Here is a 19,150-nt window from a genome sequence, read left to right on the forward strand (position 1 = left end):
GATTTGCTGATCATTTTGGCTGTGTTACAGCTGAAGGTATGGATTTCTGCAAGAAAGTGTCTTTTTTGACATATTTTTAAAATCTAATGTCAGTTACTGTTACAGGTCTATTATACACTGGTAACACATTTTGTACCCTCTGGGGTTCCTCGCGTCCAAAAAAGGACACACAAAGAAAATGCTATAAAATCATCATGGTTCCACTGACATGACAGGTCTGTGGGCTTCACCTACATTGTTGAACACGGTCTGACAGCTTGATGTGCGTGTGCCCTGTATAAACGCAGCATACCTATTCATTCAACTAGACTTAAAGAGGATTGGAAGGAGCTTGGAAATGTTTTCTCTTCTATTTTTTCTGCTTTTTTTGCATACATCTCTTAAACCACTTCAGTTCTGCTCAAACCTACCAAATGTTTATTAGTTTTCAGGATTTTAACCCTTTAAATGCCAGTTTGAAGACTTGTTGCCTCTTGTTTTATAAAAAAAAACAACACAGAATATGAGATATTTCCCACATAATACATGATGGAGGGATGTGACATTGTTTTATATCAGAGTCTTTTATATCAAGACATTTCTCAAAACCAGAATATGATCAGGGTGACTTTTGAACACTGGAAATAAATCATGTACTCATCCCGGCAGTAGCCCCCGTGGCACTCAAAATTTCCCTGGAATTTTCTAGTTATTATTATTATTTAGGTTTTTTTTGTTGCTCCTGGTGTGAAGTGTTGTATCACTGTAAATAATATTATAGAGAAGGTCAAGACCTGTTTTACTTGAAAAGTGCACTGAGATAACTTCTGTTGTGAATTTGTGCTATACAAATAAAAATTCACTTGAGTCGTCTGGCATTTTTACTGTGATTTAGTGTGAAACCGTTTAATCTCCTTTTAAATCTTACATTGACTGTTGTATTGTGTGTATCTCTCCACATGGTTTCTGATTCAAGGCTGCTGAAATGAGTGCAGCAGGTACAGCATCTGTGTCACTGTAACTAAAGTTAAAAAGAGAGGAGGAAGCATGAAGGTGTGTTCACCTTCCCGGGATGTATATATGAATATTAATAAAGGTCTGTGCATCCTGCTCTGTGCCAGAGATCATGGAAATGCAGCTGACTGGTTCCACTGACATGGCAGGTCTGTGGGCTTCACCTACATTGTTGAACACGGTCTGACAGCTTGATGTGCGTGTGCCCTGTATAAACGCAGCATACCTATTCATTCAACTAGACTTAAAGAGGATTGGAAGGAGCTTGGAAATGTTTTCTCTGCGTTGGTGAGGGTCCCCACGCATTGTACTGAGCATTGAAGCCCAAGCATGTCATGGACGTGGCAGTACTGCATTGAGACAGCATTCCACCAGCTCCATGTATTCAGTCAATAACACATTAAGATTTCCAACTCGTTGAATGTGCACCAGCAACAGCTGACTGGAGCCACTTTACCTAAAACAACAGCAGACTAAAACTAGTATTGAGGTATCCTGTGTGCCACACTGCTATGCATCCTGTTTTATTGCCTCAAGCGGATGAGTAAAGTTAGCAGCACAATCACATCAAAATAACATTATCAGGAAACCTTCATTCTGTGCTTTATTGGAAACTAAATCCAGCTACTAAAGATCTTCTCTGTGTTTGTAAGACGAGCAAAGCCGGCTGCCGGCTGATCCTGGTCCAGCAAAGAAACTCATTTGGATCATTTTCAACACCCACAGGGGATCGCACACAGATGATCGCACACAGATTGGAGTGCAAACTCAGCTAAAGTGCGAGCACAGTGTTTTCTTTAGCTCGGAGAGGACGGCTTTCTATGAACACACCAGTGTGCTGGAGAGTCAGGCTGGAAGCTCTCACCTTCTCTGTGGTCGTCGCTGGTCTTGGCAGCCTTGTAGTATGTGATGCCCCTTACCACACTGGGCTGGTGGCCAATCACCTTGGCTTTGGCTGTGGGGTCAGGCTTGAGCAGTTTCCCGGGTTTAATGACCTCTTTCTTGGGCTTTACGACCTTCTCTTTGGCTGCTTTGGGAGGAGGTTTGGCTGCAGGAGTCTTTTTGTTGGGGAGTTTCACAGGCACCTTGGTTTTGTCATCATTAGTGTCCTGCAAAATTAATGTTCACAGTGCACCATGTTAGGACGCAGGCTAACACTGGCTTGAGTGTTGTGTATGTTGACTGTATGAGAGAGGTCGTCTATCGGCCCAACTGCGGTAGAATTGTTCACACACTGGCGTTAAATGTAAAATATCTCCATACAACATGTTTCTCTTCCTCAAGCCTCGATCCACCTCGACCTGTTGCTGCACCAGTACTCGCTGCCACAAGGGTTGGGTTAATTAATGTCAGTATCCATCATTGATCACCTGACTCACTAACTCACAGAGTGGAGCTTCTTGCCCCACAAACTTTGACAGTGACATCAGCGGCGTGCAGGATCAGTTTAAAACAAGCCTGTCATCAAGTTACTGAATCAACATTAATTAGTGACAGCTGATTCAATAAAATGAAAAGCTGCAGCTGAATGTCTTCTACACTGCTAATGATCATTAGCATCAGAGATCAAACCTCAGTGTCTAAACACAAAATCATTAACCACTTCGCCCAATAAAAAAAGCCTGTCTGATGACATCACTGTCACAAACTGAAAATAATCTACTCAGTTCTGAGCTTTATTCATCTTTCATTCTCTAATTAATCTATAAATTATTAACAGTTCAGCCCCAGAATATCGCATTGTAGATCTAAATTTGGACAATCAGTTCTCTCCATAAAAGGAGTGAACATATCACCACCTGAAATGACATCAACTTAAATTCATTTACAAGAAAGGTTCAGCGCAAAAGTCAAACCAGAGCTGTTCTCATCTCTAGCTTGTTGTTGTTGTTGTCTCTTTATAGACTGAACATCTGTATATTTTTAGATTACTGTATCAATTGTGTTGTTTTTGCTATTGACTGTTTTAATTACATTAGACATGTATAAGTCCAACTAGGGACAGGAATGGAGAATTAGCAACAGCTATAAACTCTCTGTGCAATTGTGGCATTATCTCTATCAAATTAATAAACTAAAACTAAATGTAGTATTTAACATTCACATGATAACTGTCACTGGCTTATGCAGTGGATACTGAACTGAACTTGATAACTCTCTCTGCCTTCAACTGATAATTACTCATCGTTATATTGTAATAAAAGCTTTTCAACACGTCTCATCTGACACATTAAACTAAGAATATTTTGTGTTTAGGAAAAATACAATCATTGAATTATTAATATTGTAATGACTAAAGGAACAGAACTGTAGACATCTTTTACTATTTTTTATTGATTGTTTACTGTTCCTGCCTTCTTCTTTTCTTCCAAGTTTGATGTCAGACTAGAACACTACGACAGCTACTGAACCTCCTCCTCAGAGTTGGTGATAACTTCTCCAGGTTTTTATCACAGCTGACAACCATTTGATCCATTGTAAATATATAAATATTGGCTACACATAATTTAATGGAATTGTTTGACATTTTGGGAAATATGCTTATTTGGTTTCTTGCGAGTTAGCCATGAAAGTGGTATTGATTTTTTCATCTAACAGTCTATTAGTTTAGCATAAAGACAGGATATTAGGAGAAAGCTAACCTGCTCTGTCCAAAGGCAAATTCTGTTGCCAGCCTCTGAGTCTCGCTGATTTAAACAAAACTGAAGGGAACTTAAATTTAATGGGGGGGTGTGGGTTATGGGCCAGATCATGACCACAGACTAAAGTAATGAGATCAGCATCGGAACACCCACTTTACTGAGACAAGTTCAGTAGAACAGAACAAACATCTCCAGACTACAGCACCTCTCGTGCCGTTGTAATGTACATACAGCTGCTCTCTAACCTGAGCTTTGTCTTTCTGCAGCAGCTGCAGGCTGAGGCTGGAGATCTCCTTCTTGATGCTCATCATGATGTTGGAGTAGTTCTCATATCTTTTAAACTGGTTGGTGAGGCTCATCATGCTGTCCCGCACAAACTCATTCTCCCGCGTCAGGTTGGTCTTGATTGTCTGTGAGATAAGTGATCATCATCCATCAAACAGCATCAGCTGTTATTTCAAAGTGGCCTCTCCACAACAACAAGCCACTGAGTATCATAAAATAAATAGTATATTATAGTAGTTATGTTTCCTACCTCCTCCAGAGTGTTCATCTGCGACATCACCTTGTTGATGTAGGAGTGGACTTTAATGAGATCCATGCTGTACAGAGTTCCCTCCAGCAGGTCTACCATCGACTGGAGCTGCTCATAAAACAATCAGCGTCAGTGATCATCTCCTGACAAAGCCCTGACAGCTTCATGTGCCTTTGTTTAACAGTAATATCTGACCTAACCTCCCAGATAATTGATTGATTCCCACTATTGACATCCTCAGCCTGGGTCCATCTTGATTACTTTCACTCTTTCCTTTTCAACACAGTCATTTCCTTAAGAGATGCATTTGGTTGATCTATAGGTTAAAGTGCAGTCAGATCAAACATCTGAAGCTGCCTCTGGTTTCATATGGTACATACCGAGCTTATGCTTCCGTAGCCTGTGAACAATGAACGTGTGCTTTAGGTGAGTGAAGAGGTCTGCTGACATGTTCACATCACATACTGATGACACACAGCTCAGGTCTCACTGCTGAAGTGTGTTTTTATTGCTGAAACATTTTCATTCTCAGGTGTTATAAACACTGTTGTCTATAGGCAGCGCTACTGGGTATTAAAGCTGTCACATGTCTGGTGACATTCATTAATTTGTGTTTATTCAGTGATAGTGAACAATATAGTTAAGTCAGAATAGTGGAGATTACTATGGAAGCCTAATGCATTCACTTGAGAAAATAAAATTCTGAATTCTGAGATAAATATCTTGTAAAACAGGGCAGATTGTTTTTCTCAAGTGAATGCATTACACTTTTGTAGATTACTACTTAACAAGAAGCTGTAATATGTCCTCTGAGCAGCTACATCTTCAGGACATACTGGAGGCTGTGTGAGTTGGTATCAGGCTGGAGCTAGCTGGTTAGCATGATAGCTTCAGTAGAGGTAATAACTGGTGTTTATTTCCACCTCTGGAGACAGCTGAATGAAGTTTGTTTCGTCTAGACAGGTAAGTAAACAGCTGTTAATGCTAACGTTAGCTATGTAGCAATAGCAAAACTTCCAAATAGTTCCTTTATTCTTCGGCGACTCCAAGTGGTCAAACGTGTTTAAAGCAAAAAGAAAAGCAAGATGAGGCACATTTGAAGATGGAGGTTCTGTAATTATCCTCCAGACAAAAACTAAAATCATCAGAATAATTTGAACCCATGACCACATTAATCTTACGCTCCATGTGCTCACCTTCAGTAACTCAGGTGCCTGTTTCTTCAGCTTCTCCATCTTCCACTCATTCTCACAGGGGTTGAGGGAGGAGGGCGGGGCCGTGCACGAGCACTTACAGTCGGATCCAGAGCTTACCGTCTCCACTGTGTAGAAATCCTCCACGCGTACGCTGCCGCTCCGCAGCCGCAGGCAGGCATCCTTACTTAGAGGACGCATGATGCACTTACAGCGACAGTCCGAGCCCTCGGACGTCATCCGGACTGGCTCAGTCTCCCCAAAGATCTGCAGGAGGCAACAGGAACTGCACATGAGCAACTCTTAAGGCCTGGATTTAAAACATCAGACCTGGATATCAATTACCTAATATTTATTCAAGCCATGTGAGGATGAATAAATATGAAGGTATACTGTGAACTGTCTCTTCCATCAGTCTCACCCCTGCTGGACTTCCATGAATAATAAATCCATTTGTATTGTAGAGAAACAAAAGAAGGGAAGGAAAATTATCCTGAAAAATAACCCCATGCTTCCCCTCTTTTGAACACCAGCCTGTTTAACCCTCTGGGAAAAACATAATTCATAAGACTCCTGCATCACCAACTGGCCTTTGGCTGCCATGTATGATGACAGAGCCTTGGCAGCCATGTTCATGGCTTACTTAATAAACAGGAAGCCAAACACAGCAGCCTGAGCAGACATTCCTCACAGCTCCAACATGAGGCAAGTGCAGGCTGGTGTACAGTGGAGATAGCTTTCACTTCAGAATTCAGCTACACAGATGAACTGTACAGTCAAATTTTGATCTAGCAGACAGAGAATTACTCCACAATGTTTATTAAAATCCTGATTTGACAGGGAAGCGTGAGCGAGTCGGACAGATTAAAGCTTGCTACATTGCTAGCTAGCCGATTGGGGTGAATAAACATGGACAGACAAAAAAACACTTGAAAGGTCAAATTTGCACAATAAGGTTAAAATTTGCTCCGTGCTCAGTTAAACATCTCAAGAGTTTAGTGCATCTTCATATTGAACAGCGGTTGATAAGATCGGCCGCACCAACATTGAAATCCATGTAAATACTGCTGCACCAATGAAAACTGAGACAATGGATTCATCCCAATTCCTTAATGGCTTCCATGTTCCCTTTCCTTTCATCTTAGTCCCTCCGAGTAGGGACAGAAGAGGAGCTGGGAGGAAACGTTTCTAATAGAAGTAAGATGTCCTCCTCTCTGAATGATCCATCACCACTTGTGATGATGGCAGCACGGCTAGAGCAGCTCTGATCTAGCCTCAGGAGCTGTATTGTTCTGTCAATGGATTGATTTCCCACATGTGCTGAGCACTGTCCACATGAAGAGAAAAGAAGAAGGGCGCACAGTTATCACCAGCAACTCACTGGTGTTTTTTTTACTGTCATGTTTCCCCATAAAAACAGACAGAGATCATGTGTTTGTTAAACAGCAGATTTATTAAAACCCTGAACTCTGTAATTACACTGTGAACAAATGAGTCAAACCACAGTGCGAACACCAGCTTCATTGCTCAGATACTGCTCACACATCTAAAATTTCTATTTCTACTCTTTGTCTTCTAATGTATTATTTAATGATCCAGGATGTGAACATTGATGTCTCCCATCAAACTGTACAGTCTGTGGAAATGGCCATGAACCTCCTCTCAGATTAAACATCCATGACACAGATTCAAAGGAGACATAAGAGAAACATATTTAGAATGAATAAAGAAAGTTGTTTATGGAGATTTTATTAATCAGACCTAAAGATTCACTATTTTAAGTTTAATGGTGACTCTGAAAAACAAATCATATCTAAAACTTGAAGTAAAACACTTGACTCTATTGAAATCTATATCTCTTCTGTCCATTTCAGTATCGAACTGTATTGATGTGGTGGTTTCAAATCAGTTTAGGGTTGCTACCTTTGATGTGTGAAAACCCAGGACACTGTAGCTAGGACCTTAGTCAGCCCCTAATTCAGGGTGGGGTTGTTTTTTTTGTGGAATTCTTTGCCTGTATTTGACAGGGCGGTAGACACTGACAGAGAGCAGGGGAATGACATGCAGTGTTCGGCCAGCTGGGAGTCGAACCAGGAACTCGCAACATTAAAACTTGGCATGCACCCTAACCACCCAGCTGTCAGGTCACCAAATTCATTGGTGGCAGTTGCTTTGTGATAAGGTATATTGAGCGCTGTTGTACCTGTTTTTATCAGCTTACAGACACAGGATTGGACATAACCAGGAAGAAAACAGTAAAGCAGTAGAAGGAAACAAATGAGGCTTTATTTGAAACTCTGAAATTTGAAATTAGAAGTGCACAATTGTTGTCCTGGGAAAGAATATCAGGGCGTTTTCACACCTACAGATTTTTGCTCAGGTCTGGTTCAGTTGAGTTTCTAAAGGTGTAGGTGTAGGTTTGATTTGTTCTTGCACAGTATAAAATTCGAGTGAACCAAAATGCATAATTATAAACCAGGTGAGAACGTTCACTCCTCTGATTGGTCAGATTGTCTGGACCAGGAAAGTAAACACAGGAAGAAGGGTACAGGAACCATCAAACACAAACTTGTGAGTTCCCCTGCTGGTGGGGTTGGATCCAGCTCAGAACTCTGTCACACCAAAAACGAACCGCTCCAGAGTTGGTTTGGGACTGGACTGAGACCACCTCCTCCAGAGGGTCTCGGTGCCATTGTTTTGGTCTGATTACTGTTTTCACACCTGCATAAGAAGACGAACCAGGGTTCAGTTTAACCAATCTGAAGAACGCAGGTGTAAAAACACCCTCAATTTTCCAGGACAGTTGCTCAGAAAAGAGAAAACAATCCCAGGAAAACCGAGACAGGTGACGACAAGGCACACATTAAACCTGGTTTGTACATGAATACTCCCCCTGTGATAAAACCTTGTCTCAGGTCTTCATTAATGAGCTGTGTCTTCATGTCTGAGCCTTGGGGGCAGGATTCTGTCCACATGATGAACAGAAAATAATGAAAACACAACAGTTTAGTCATGAAAGAGCTTCTTTCACAAAGTCTTCATGGTTGTACAGGAGTCAGGAGTGCAGTGAGCTACATCAGCAGAGCTCCACTAATTTTACAAATGAAGGTCAATTCATTTTTTAATGGGGAAAATCAGCCTGTAAAAACATTTGTGTATTGTCATCTGCAGAAAATAACCCTGGTAATGTCATAGTGATGTCATCAGGGTTATCTGAGCCTCAGCTGAGATGAAAGACCTTGACTGAAAGAAATGAGCTTTTCCCAAAACCCGAGGGTCATACAAGATATTATTGGTTATTATGAAAATGTAGGACAAGATTCCTCAGCTTTGATCTGGACTATTGGTTTTTAAATCTGTGTGAATCTCTCAAATCTATGTGAGAATGATTATACATGAAACATTTTACAATGCAGGAATATGACAGGCACAAAGACTGAAGTGAGTAATTAGCGTCATAGCTTTCCGACTGCGTCCTGTTAGTGTTAGTGTGATGTCATTTAATGGCACCTCGTTACAGTTTTATCTCAGTTTTGGATTTTGTCTTTTGGTAGAGCAACACCAGGCTTAACGAAGGTGAGGCGGAGGAGTGGTAGAGGTGGTGGGGGCTCATTAGTGAAGGAATGCAGGCTGAGTGATGGGAGGGGGTGGGGGTGGAGGGGTGTGTGCTTTTACCCTCCATTATTGGAGACATACTGGGAGGGGGTCTAATGGAGGGTAGGACTCCTGTGTGCAGAGCCGGATCAATCCTAACCCATGTCAAGCGAAAAGGCAGCAGGTTGACAAATGCTACAGCCACATGAAAACAGGGTGGATTAACAGATTAGACTTCTTTAGCAGGGGCCCTGCCTACGGCCTCGCTGGGCTGCATTGTTCAGCCCCAGCCCAGCACTGACTGCTGCGTAGCAACATGAGCTTAAATTGCTTTAAGATGGAGAAGTCAGGGAAATTCCAGCCAGATTTACTCTGCTGCTTCATGTTGGGTCAAACAGTTACAGTGCAGGAGAAAGACTCAGGAAGAATCAGAATCATTCTGCCAATCAGAACAGCTGGCCCTTCCCCCTGTCAAATCATATGTGCCGGCGTGCCTAACTAACTGTTCAGCATCTCATGCCAAGCTGACCTACCAGCATGAGAACAGGCAACACAATTAAGAGTGCTAATAATTAAGAGTAGAGGGTATTTAACGCATGCTTTGAGCTCGGAGTCCTCAGTTTTGACCTCTCAAGTGCAGTCAAGTTTCAGGTCAAAGAGATGCGGCTCAAACATGAACTCATGTCTGCAGGACGGGAGGAAAAGAGCTGCACGCTGCAGAGAGCGCTATTAGATCAACTGCTGCAGCCGTTAGCGGCTAACACGCCCTGACAGTGATGAGGTGAAACCCAGCTAAAGACACAAGCTGCGCACTGACTGCTGTATTTGTTAACGTGTTAGCCTCAGTGTTTCCTGCTGCATGTGTGTGTGTGTGTGTGTGTGTGTGTGTGTGTGTAGCCAGTGTCACGTAAACAAGGACATCCTCTCCCTTCAGAGGAATACTGGGACAACAGCATGGTGAACAGGACTCCTGTGGCAAAGCTGCATTTTCCAACTGTCTTCAAACACAAACATAAGTGACCCCCCCCCCAACCCCCTGTTTTGCTTTTTAAACTATTTTCCCGCAAATGCAGAAACAAGCTCAGTGAATACCTGCTCTAATCAGCCTTGAACCTGTCAAGCTTGTGATGTTTGTGATTTAAAGACAGACTATCCCTTTAAAATCTACATCATCTCCTGTCAATGGCTCTCAAGACCAAACCTAGGGTCCACATTCCAGTCCACAGAGCCCACCTGATTTTTTTTTCTAATTAGCCAAGCTCATGGTAAATTGTCAGACTGTAAAGATTCACTTGGTACAAAGAGGAGTTGTAGCCTTCAGCTGGAGACGAGCCGTGAGGTCGAAACACAAACACAGGAATGTTAATTAGCTAAACACAGTGTATCAAGCACTTGCTGTTTTTGGGGGTACACATCCACATTCCATCCTGTTCATGTGTCCATGTAAACCTTCAGTCTGCAGCACATGATGACACAAACTCCAGGATTCATGACTTTACTGTTCTACTCAACAGCCACTTTAAAGAGCTCGTCACACATTTGATTTGGTTTTTTTGTTGAACCATCAATTCATCATCTGCTGAAACAGATACAAGCTCAAGTTGTTGACATGGCTCCATAGTAAAATCCACATACTATAATAATCCATTCATCAGCACAAAGAGACACTTCTCTAACTGTCAGTGTGTCTGGAGACGTGAAACATGAGTGGAATGATAGATGCTGCCAAAGCTTTCCCCAGATGATTTGATACAACAGATGTTTATGAAAAAGCTGCAGAGTTACTGCACGACATCATACAACAATTTAATGAACAAAATAATAATAAAGAAAAACAAAACTAGGTCTAAACGTAGTGTCTGTCTGGACCTCTGGTCAAATCCTGATTTTATAACTGTGACGTTGTCAAAATCACCACATAAGACTGACTGAATTAGTAAATTAGTGCAGATGCTAATGTTAGCCACTTATAAGAGCAAATATGTAGAAGGTGATTGTTTAGCATGAACAAAAATCCATTAATCATTAGTTTTGTATTCGTGTTGTTGTTGTTATTATCATGTGTACATGATCTGATTGACACCACAGACTCCATCCACACCTCAACACATGAAACTATGCAACTACAATATGGTTTAGGTTAAGGTCATGACAAATAAGATAGTAAAATAAATCCGGACCATACTTGGGCCACATGCATCCGGTTGCACAGCCCGGATCTGGCCCATATACAGGAGGATTGTCAGATGTTACTTACACATCTGGATCAACTCTGGTGCACACAAAGAAAATCTTCCTGCTGTCAGCCAATACCAAAGGATAACAGCTGGAATGTGCCAGATGTGGAAGGATGCAGTAGCTTCCTATTTACCATTCAATTATGACAGTGCTTTTAATCTTCTGGTTTAAAGCAACAGCTTCGAATCATGTTGATGGTTCACTGACTTGGAGATGGTGCTGCTTTCACTCCTGAGACCTGAACAGGTGTGATCTCACACACACCAACTCTTCAATTATAAGAAGAAGCTAGCTGTGTGTTTTCAGTTTAGCACACAGCTGCAGCGGGTTCCGATGTTTTCAGTCAGTCACACTGAGTGTGGTTCTTCGTAGACCGCGAAGACTGAACAGAAATGAGATGGTCTGGTCACTAAAACTTGTTTTAAGTCTCTTGGTTTGTTGAACTGAGCTGAAATACAATACTTAACATTTAACAGTATTCCTCAGGCTCTCTGTCACTGTTGTTTGTTTTCATTACCGGAGCGCAATGAATCGTGGGATATGTTGGAGCTCGAAGGATCCTCCTGTTGGAGCCTTCGTTGTCCAGGAAAAGAAGGACACATCTCAAGGAGCCTTTGAAATGGGACAGTCTAGTCGCACCACTGTGACCTAATTGGTCTTTAGATGCCTCTGAAGGATGAGACCCTAAACTGGGACACAGTTTTCTTACAGTAGTCTTACTTTACTCACAGCAAGACAGTGGTTACAAGTATTTCCCAAAATGTTGAACTATTCCTTCATGGTTAGAGAAAGATTGTAGTTATGGTTGGTAAAAATGATGAACACCTGTCCACCATTTCAGCCTCCACACCCACACAGGACACGCTACATCCTGCTGTGACACTGAAGGTTGGCACTGGATGTGAATCATGATGTGCAGAATAGATCCTGGGCTAGGACCTGCATCATGATAGGACAACAGGAAAGACAAGGTGAAAAATACAATAATGCTGCCGTTATTGTCCCTGTCCTCCCTGACAGAAATTAGTCTCACACAGAGCTGCAGGTCTTCATTGAGTACACTGCATGTGTAAATGAGTAAACTCACTGTTGAACCTTAAGTCCGTCACGCATTAGCTCACACCTACATCTGTAAGTGGAATATAGAGCGGGACACAAGGGTCCATATCTGCAGGCGGTCCAAGGTCCACAGAGAGATGATCGAGACAGAGAGAGGCTAAATTAGAACTTATCTGGGATCATAAATCTTTATCTCTAGGATTAACGGATCTGAGAAGACACAAAAGTCTGAGAGAAAAAAAGGCCAGTGAGGCTTTTCAAAGTCCATTTTTTTTACTTCCCTGTTTTATTTATACGTTTTGTGGTTTTGGCTTAAAATTCAGGATCCATGTTGACCAAGCAGGGTCAAAAACCGGTCATGTAACGGGCTACACACTTGAACGGCTGAACGGCAAACGTTGACCCGTTCACACTGACACCAACAGCAGGTTTTCCCCAGGTGGTCGCCTCAGTGTCAGTCCCTCTCTTTTCCAACAGCTTCCAGTTGTTTTCACCACAAACACGGAGAGCTGACTCTCTGCAGTCTGATGATGTTGACACTTCATCAGGCCCCATGTGACATGTCTCATTAATGTCTTACATTACATATCTCATCTGAAGCAGAGAGGCAGCGTACAGCGGCTGTAAGTAACACGTTTAGTCTGAGTGTTGACTGAGCATCTCTGCATCCCCTCCACGTCCTCCTCTAAGCAGGTTGTGTCTCCCATTAATGCCAGTGCCACCAGTCTGGCCACAGAGACTGTGACTGGACTGTGACTCTGAGACTGGAGGACGGTGCTGTGAGGAGAGACATGACATGATGTGTGCTAATGTAAAGAAACAGTGAATGAACTGTATGACCTGAAGTTACTGATGTGTAATGCTGCACATTCATATGCATGTTTTTTTATTTTAAATATTTGCATATTTTAGGTTCAAAAGATTTTGTGCAAATACTTTTCTCTTCTGTTGAATAATTTAAAAAGTTAAAAAATGTCTTTTGGTAAATTCACATGAATTAGTGACTGGATATTCATATCATTACACTGATCACAATTTTTTGTGTCACTTATTTGTAACTTTATAACACTATAATTAGACAAGAATAAACAGTGTGTATTTCTGCAGTCTCGTGTCAGGGTACAATTAGACTTAGATTTACAACTGTAAACATTATACACAGCAGTGCATCACACACATCACAGCTGAATTTTTAAACCACCAGTATAATAATATACCACGGATAGCAGTTCTCCCAGTGATGCCAGAGGACAGACTTTAAAACCCTACTACTGGTCTATAAAGCTCTTACTGGTCTCTGGTCTGAACACATCTCTGCTCTACTTGTATGATATGAAGCATCCAGACCTCAGGTGATCTGGGACAGGATCACTCAGTGTACCCAGAACCCGAACCAGAACCAAACAAGGTGAAGCAGCTTTTAGTTTCTCTGTTCCTCACCTGTGGAACAACCTGAACACCTGAGATCAGCTGAAACTGTCCACTCATTCAGTTATTATCTATTCTGAATCAGTGAGTAAAACATCACCAATAAACCACATACAGAACACCTGTTTAATCTTGAACATTTGTTTGTTGTTAATGTCTTTTATGTATTTAAATACTTTATTTGTATTCATTTAAATGTGTTTTTATAATTTTAAATGTGGTTTAACATCATCTTAATGTTCCATTGTTAATGAATGCCCATGTCTCTGTAAAGCACAATTGTGTCTGAAGGTGCTGGAGAAATAAACTTGCCTTGATGTTGCTGCTGTTGATAGTAATAAAATCACTACACTTATTATTGCTGCCACTGATATTATGGTGCTACTGACACTGTCACAACTACTACTAACAATACTGCTACTACTTTTACGACCAGTCTTCACATACAACTCCTACTACTCCTGACCCCAGTGCTTCTTTCGCTGCTGTTAACTCGGTGTACACAAACTGGCTGCAGGGATTTGCTCCCATTCAGCCACATAGAGCGTTATGGGAGGTCCAGCAATGATGCTGGGTGATGAGGCTAAAGGTGATGCAAGTCAAGTTCGTCACCCCAAACTGGGAAAACCATTTCTTTATGAAGCTTGTTGAAATGTTGAACACTGCTGTCTAAAGCTGCAGCATTAGGATCAAACCAGGCTCAGGGGTGTCCACATACCTTTGGCCACATAGCTCACTACAAACACCCTTCCTGCTCCTGACATGCTGCCTCTATCACTGCTGCAACTCTGCTGTTGCTCCGCACTGATTCACTGCTGCTGATTTGACCCGATCATATCCAGAGATGGTTTCTGGCAGTCACTCAACACTCTGGACTTCATGTATAATGTGAACTGTACATGTGTTTCATCTCCTGGCAGTGTGTGTGTGGAGCAGGCTGAGGGAGAGTGAGGGGTTACTGGAGTCCAGCAGCTGCACAAACAAGGGCATATTACTGTTACCCCACTGAGTGGCATCTCTCCCACACTCTGCTGGGATCATGTCTGCACACACACACACACACACACACACACACACACACACACACACTGCACCTATCATTACGCAACCTGTTGTTACTCACGTCAACAGAAGCCCTCATTGGGAGGATTAGCTGGACTCATACAGAATGACACACGCCTGAACTGTCTGCTGCCTTTAGACAGGAAATGTACAGGTGTGACTGGGGAAAGGCGCGCTACTAGTCAACTCACTCAGGTGAGGCTGAGCTGAGCAGGACTGAACTGAACTGCACAGGGTCTGATTTTACATGCACCAGCCGCGTAAATACAGTAGGCGAATACGATGCAGTCATGCATAAAGCTCCTGGAGAGAGCTACTGGTCTGAACCCGCAGGTCTCTGGTCCTACCTTGCTCTGAGAGGACGCATCCTTGCACAGAACCAGCAGACAGGCAAACACGTTCGTGTATCTCCACATTTTCTCTCTGGAGCGGGGAAGTAGATATAAGAAATCCAAAAGCTTCGATCACTGTTCAGTCCATATGGGAGAGGAGAGCGCCTACATTAACTCCATGTGCGCTGCGCGAGTGGAGGATCATACAGTGTGTGTCCGTCTGCCTGTATGGATGGATGTGGTGTGTGTGAGTGAATGTGTGTGCTCCCTGTTTACACCAGCGCTCTCAGCTCGGCCCACAGCTGCGCACCGTGTCACCCGCTGCCCTCCACTGAGGGGAGGGGTTTACACACACACACGCGCGCGCGCGCGCGCACGCACACAGTCTGGTTTGTACAGTACAGTTACCAATATTAATAATAATAATGGAATTGTTAATAATAATAGATGTTTATAGGATGTCGAATGTGCATATATGTGGTTCTAATATATGTCCCTATATGTCCCTATATCAACATCACTCTTGATATAGGGGCACGTATGTAATATATTACATTTCCATATGGTAAATCTTCAACAAAGAACATGTAAGGTTTAGCTTCAGGCTAACAAAGTTGAAGCATCAGACACATTATAACAGTGTGACCACCAGAGGGCAGTACACACCCACCTGTCTCCTTTCTATATTCAGTCTAGGCTCCTAATGAAGGATCTTCTCTTAACTACGAATGAAGCCTGCTGCTCCTGCCGCGGAACGTGTACTGCCAAATGCTAGCTTGCACTTACCTTGAGCTAATGCTAACGCTAGTACGAGTTAGCCTTCGTTAGCGTATCCCTGTAGTAAAACGCTGCTATCGCGATTCAGAACGGACCCCAGGTTGAGGGTACGAAGACTACACATCCCACAATACCTCCGGAATGACGTTGCGTAATCTTTGTTGTGTATTTGTGGGAAGGTGCTGTGGGAATAACCGAACGTGATAAAATAAGATTTAACTGCTGATTTAGATTCAAAATATATCAATCTTTTTCTTTTTTTATACACTTACATTGAGGCAGTCTGAAGACGTGTTGAATTCTCATGTGTTGATTAACACGTGTAAGTAGTTAAACAACAGATTCACATTAAGACATTTACACTTTCGTAGGTCTTACGAAAAACTTATTCATCACATCCTACAGAAAGTGTGGCCGTTCTTCAAACAACAGATTTCAGCTGTTGTCTTGGATGGTAGCGGCCTTGCTAATCGTTGAATAGCACCAGAGTAATTTTACATGTGGTAGGATGCCCCTTTTAAAAGATTTCATATTTAATTTTATAATAATAAAGTTGTAGTCTGTTATGATTTAATTACCCTCTAGATGTGTTCACAGAGGCAAACTTCTCTTCTTATTATATTGAAATTCAAAATACATAGACATAAATTTTAGAAGAAAATGGACATCATTCTTAAGGGGGGCATCCCACCCCAGTTTACCCTATTATTTATTCATCTATTAACACTTTTAGCTGAGTGCACAATATTGTCACTGTTTGTATAGTTACATCTTTTCAGGAAGACAGTCCACTTCCAATCTGAAGGGCCTTTGGCGCCATCTGCTGGTCAGCCATTACCTTGCAGCTCTGTCCTAGAGCGGTTGAATCAGTTATGAGATGTCTCAGTGTTCTTCAGAGACTGGACACAAATTATGGGTTTGACACAGGTACTCTCAACGAGGGATTGGGCTTCAAGATCAGGAAATTAAGCAACACCCGGCTGTAGAGTATGTATTTATCAGCTGATATTGTGCTTCAGTGGAGCTTTTCGTCAAACATATTATTTTCAATGAAATTAGCTCAGACTGGCTGACACACAGTCAGCCTGGAGTGTTTGGGGCCACTGGAGTTCCTGGTTACGGTTCCTGGTGTGTCCAGAAAGAAATCAAACTGTGTCACTGGTATACTCCATCAGATGATTCATCAGTCTTCAGAGTCTACTTTTATATGAATACATATAATTAGCAGCACTATATCTGACATACCATTACAATTATATACTTTTAAAATGTAGTTCTTTTTGAATGGGTTGGATATCTTTAAACTATTTTGAAATTAAATAAACTATCCACCACACGAGGTCAACACTACTGTCAAATCCCCGAAATATGGGAATCGAAACAACATCAAATACCTTTAAGACTGTAAACTGTAGATCGTAATATTTTCAGTGTTTGCATTTATTGGAGGTCAAATTATCTACAAACACATATGCAAATGTAATATATGTACATATATTGAATTTCCATATATTAAATATATGTGCATATGAAGTAAGAATATATATGTTAAAATAACCTATTAGAAATTGGAATGATTTTATCTATGCATATATGTGTAGCTAATGCAAACATACATATTTACGTATGAATGCTTTTTTGTGGACATAACGTACATAAATATCCATCCCAAAGCCTGTATGTAAAGATAAAGATTAACATATGTTTAATATTAATAAGAAAAACATATATGTTTATATGTTTTGTATGTATGTTTTAATAAACTTGCATATATAAATTAATATAACTTGTTAATATACAGTGGATAGGAAAGTGATCTCAGACTTTTGGATCCCACTGTATGTGGTTGCAACATGTAATATCACATAAAAAAGTATCATATATATATATATATACATATGATACTTTCTTATGTGAGGATTTATATATGTGATTCTAATATATCCCCTTGTAGGGAACATATATGGAAACATCACTCTTGATATAGAGGCACGTATGTCATTTCCACATGGTAAATCTTCAACAGAACATGTGAGGTTAAGATTCAGGCTAACAAAGTGGAAGCATCACACACATTGTCACAGTATGACCACCAGAGGGCAGCAAACACCCACATGTCTCCTAATGAAGGATCTTCTCTTAACTACCAATGAAACCTGCTGCAAACGCGGAACGTGTACTGCTACTAGCCAAATGCTAACTTACACTTACCATGAGCGTCTTAGCCTTCGTTAGCTTATTCCTGTGGTAAAACGCTGTTGTTGAGATTCAGAACGGAGCCCAGGTTGAGGGTACGAAGACTACACATCCCACAATGCCTCCGGAATGACGCTGCGTAATATTTGTTGTGTGTTTGTGCTACCTTCAGGTGCTGTGGGAGTAACCGAACGTGCTAATATAAGACGACATCATGTCACGAGGAGCAGGCTAATTAACTTAAAATTAGATTTAACTGCTGATTTAGATTCAAAAGCGGTTTCAGCGGTTATCTTGGATGGTAGCAGCTTTGCTAATCTTTGAATAGCACCAAAGTCATTTTACTTGTTGGAGGAAAACAAGACAAGAGTTTTTCAGGTAAGTTGATGTAATATCAATTTACAACATAAAATAACTAATCATCACATCCGACAAAACGAGTGGGCCTTCTTCAACAACACCATTATTATCTATCCTGAATCATAAACAAAGTTATTAGATATTGCTTCAGTGTTTTTTATTTATTTTATTTTGATGACACCGTACATAGACCACGATAATCATTTAGTTAATTTCATGTGTAAGAGGATGACTGTGTCATTTCTTCTTTGAAAAGTTTGAACATTTGAGCATTATTCTGGTTCTGTAAAAAGCACTATCCTCCACCGTCTTCACAGGCCATGAACGCACCACCCCTGGGGGTGTGGATCCAGTTACTCCCCGCTGACTGGAAGCAGGTTAAAGCATGGGACGGCGATCGGAACAGTGAACCAGCCAGGCTGAATACGGGGACAAAGCAGCGCTACAGCTCGATTCACCTCAGACTGCACTATCATCATCACCATCATCACTGTCACCTCACCTTCATCACCGGCGTGCAGGTTTTTCGTGGTGGTGAGAGGCGACGTCGGGCTGACTCGGGATCAGCCCATGCAGGAGGATGGAGATAGAGAAGAGGACGAATGGGTTCGACTACCCGGAGAGAAATAACGCCAAGTCCGGAAACGGTAAGCAAACACACCGGAGCACGGACACACGGAGACACACACACACACACACACACACACACATTCACACACATACACACACACCTGTGGGAAA

The 19,150-nt window shown here is 41.7% G+C and overlaps 2 protein-coding genes across 2 annotated transcripts in view; one reads left to right on the forward strand and one right to left on the reverse strand.

Annotated features, from left to right (window-relative positions):
• The window catches only part of olfml2a (olfactomedin-like 2A), a 38,842-nt gene extending 23,476 nt beyond the window's left edge, over nucleotides 1–15,366 (reverse strand). Inside the window, exons 1-5 of the mRNA XM_023397721.2 lie at nucleotides 15,092–15,366; nucleotides 5,367–5,630; nucleotides 4,171–4,278; nucleotides 3,881–4,045; nucleotides 1,859–2,102 (exon numbers count right to left, since the gene is read on the reverse strand). Of these exons, the coding sequence (XP_023253489.1) occupies nucleotides 1,859–2,102; nucleotides 3,881–4,045; nucleotides 4,171–4,278; nucleotides 5,367–5,630; nucleotides 15,092–15,160 (850 nt within the window). The 5' untranslated portion in view covers nucleotides 15,161–15,366. The remainder of the gene's footprint in view (nucleotides 1–1,858; nucleotides 2,103–3,880; nucleotides 4,046–4,170; nucleotides 4,279–5,366; nucleotides 5,631–15,091) is intronic.
• Nucleotides 15,367–18,989: 3,623 nt separating this feature from the next.
• Nucleotides 18,990–19,150, forward strand: part of nr6a1a (nuclear receptor subfamily 6, group A, member 1a) — an 82,083-nt gene continuing 81,922 nt past the window's right edge. The window contains exon 1 of the mRNA XM_087171635.1: nucleotides 18,990–19,056. Within this exon, the coding sequence (XP_087027761.1) occupies nucleotides 18,990–19,056 (67 nt within the window). The remainder of the gene's footprint in view (nucleotides 19,057–19,150) is intronic.

This window comes from Seriola lalandi, unplaced genomic scaffold, assembly GCF_002814215.2.
Source record: "Seriola lalandi dorsalis isolate HSWRI2012SDOR001 ecotype SW California unplaced genomic scaffold, Sedor1 jcf7180002054883, whole genome shotgun sequence".
NCBI classification, from domain to species: Eukaryota; Metazoa; Chordata; class Actinopteri; order Carangiformes; family Carangidae; genus Seriola; species Seriola lalandi.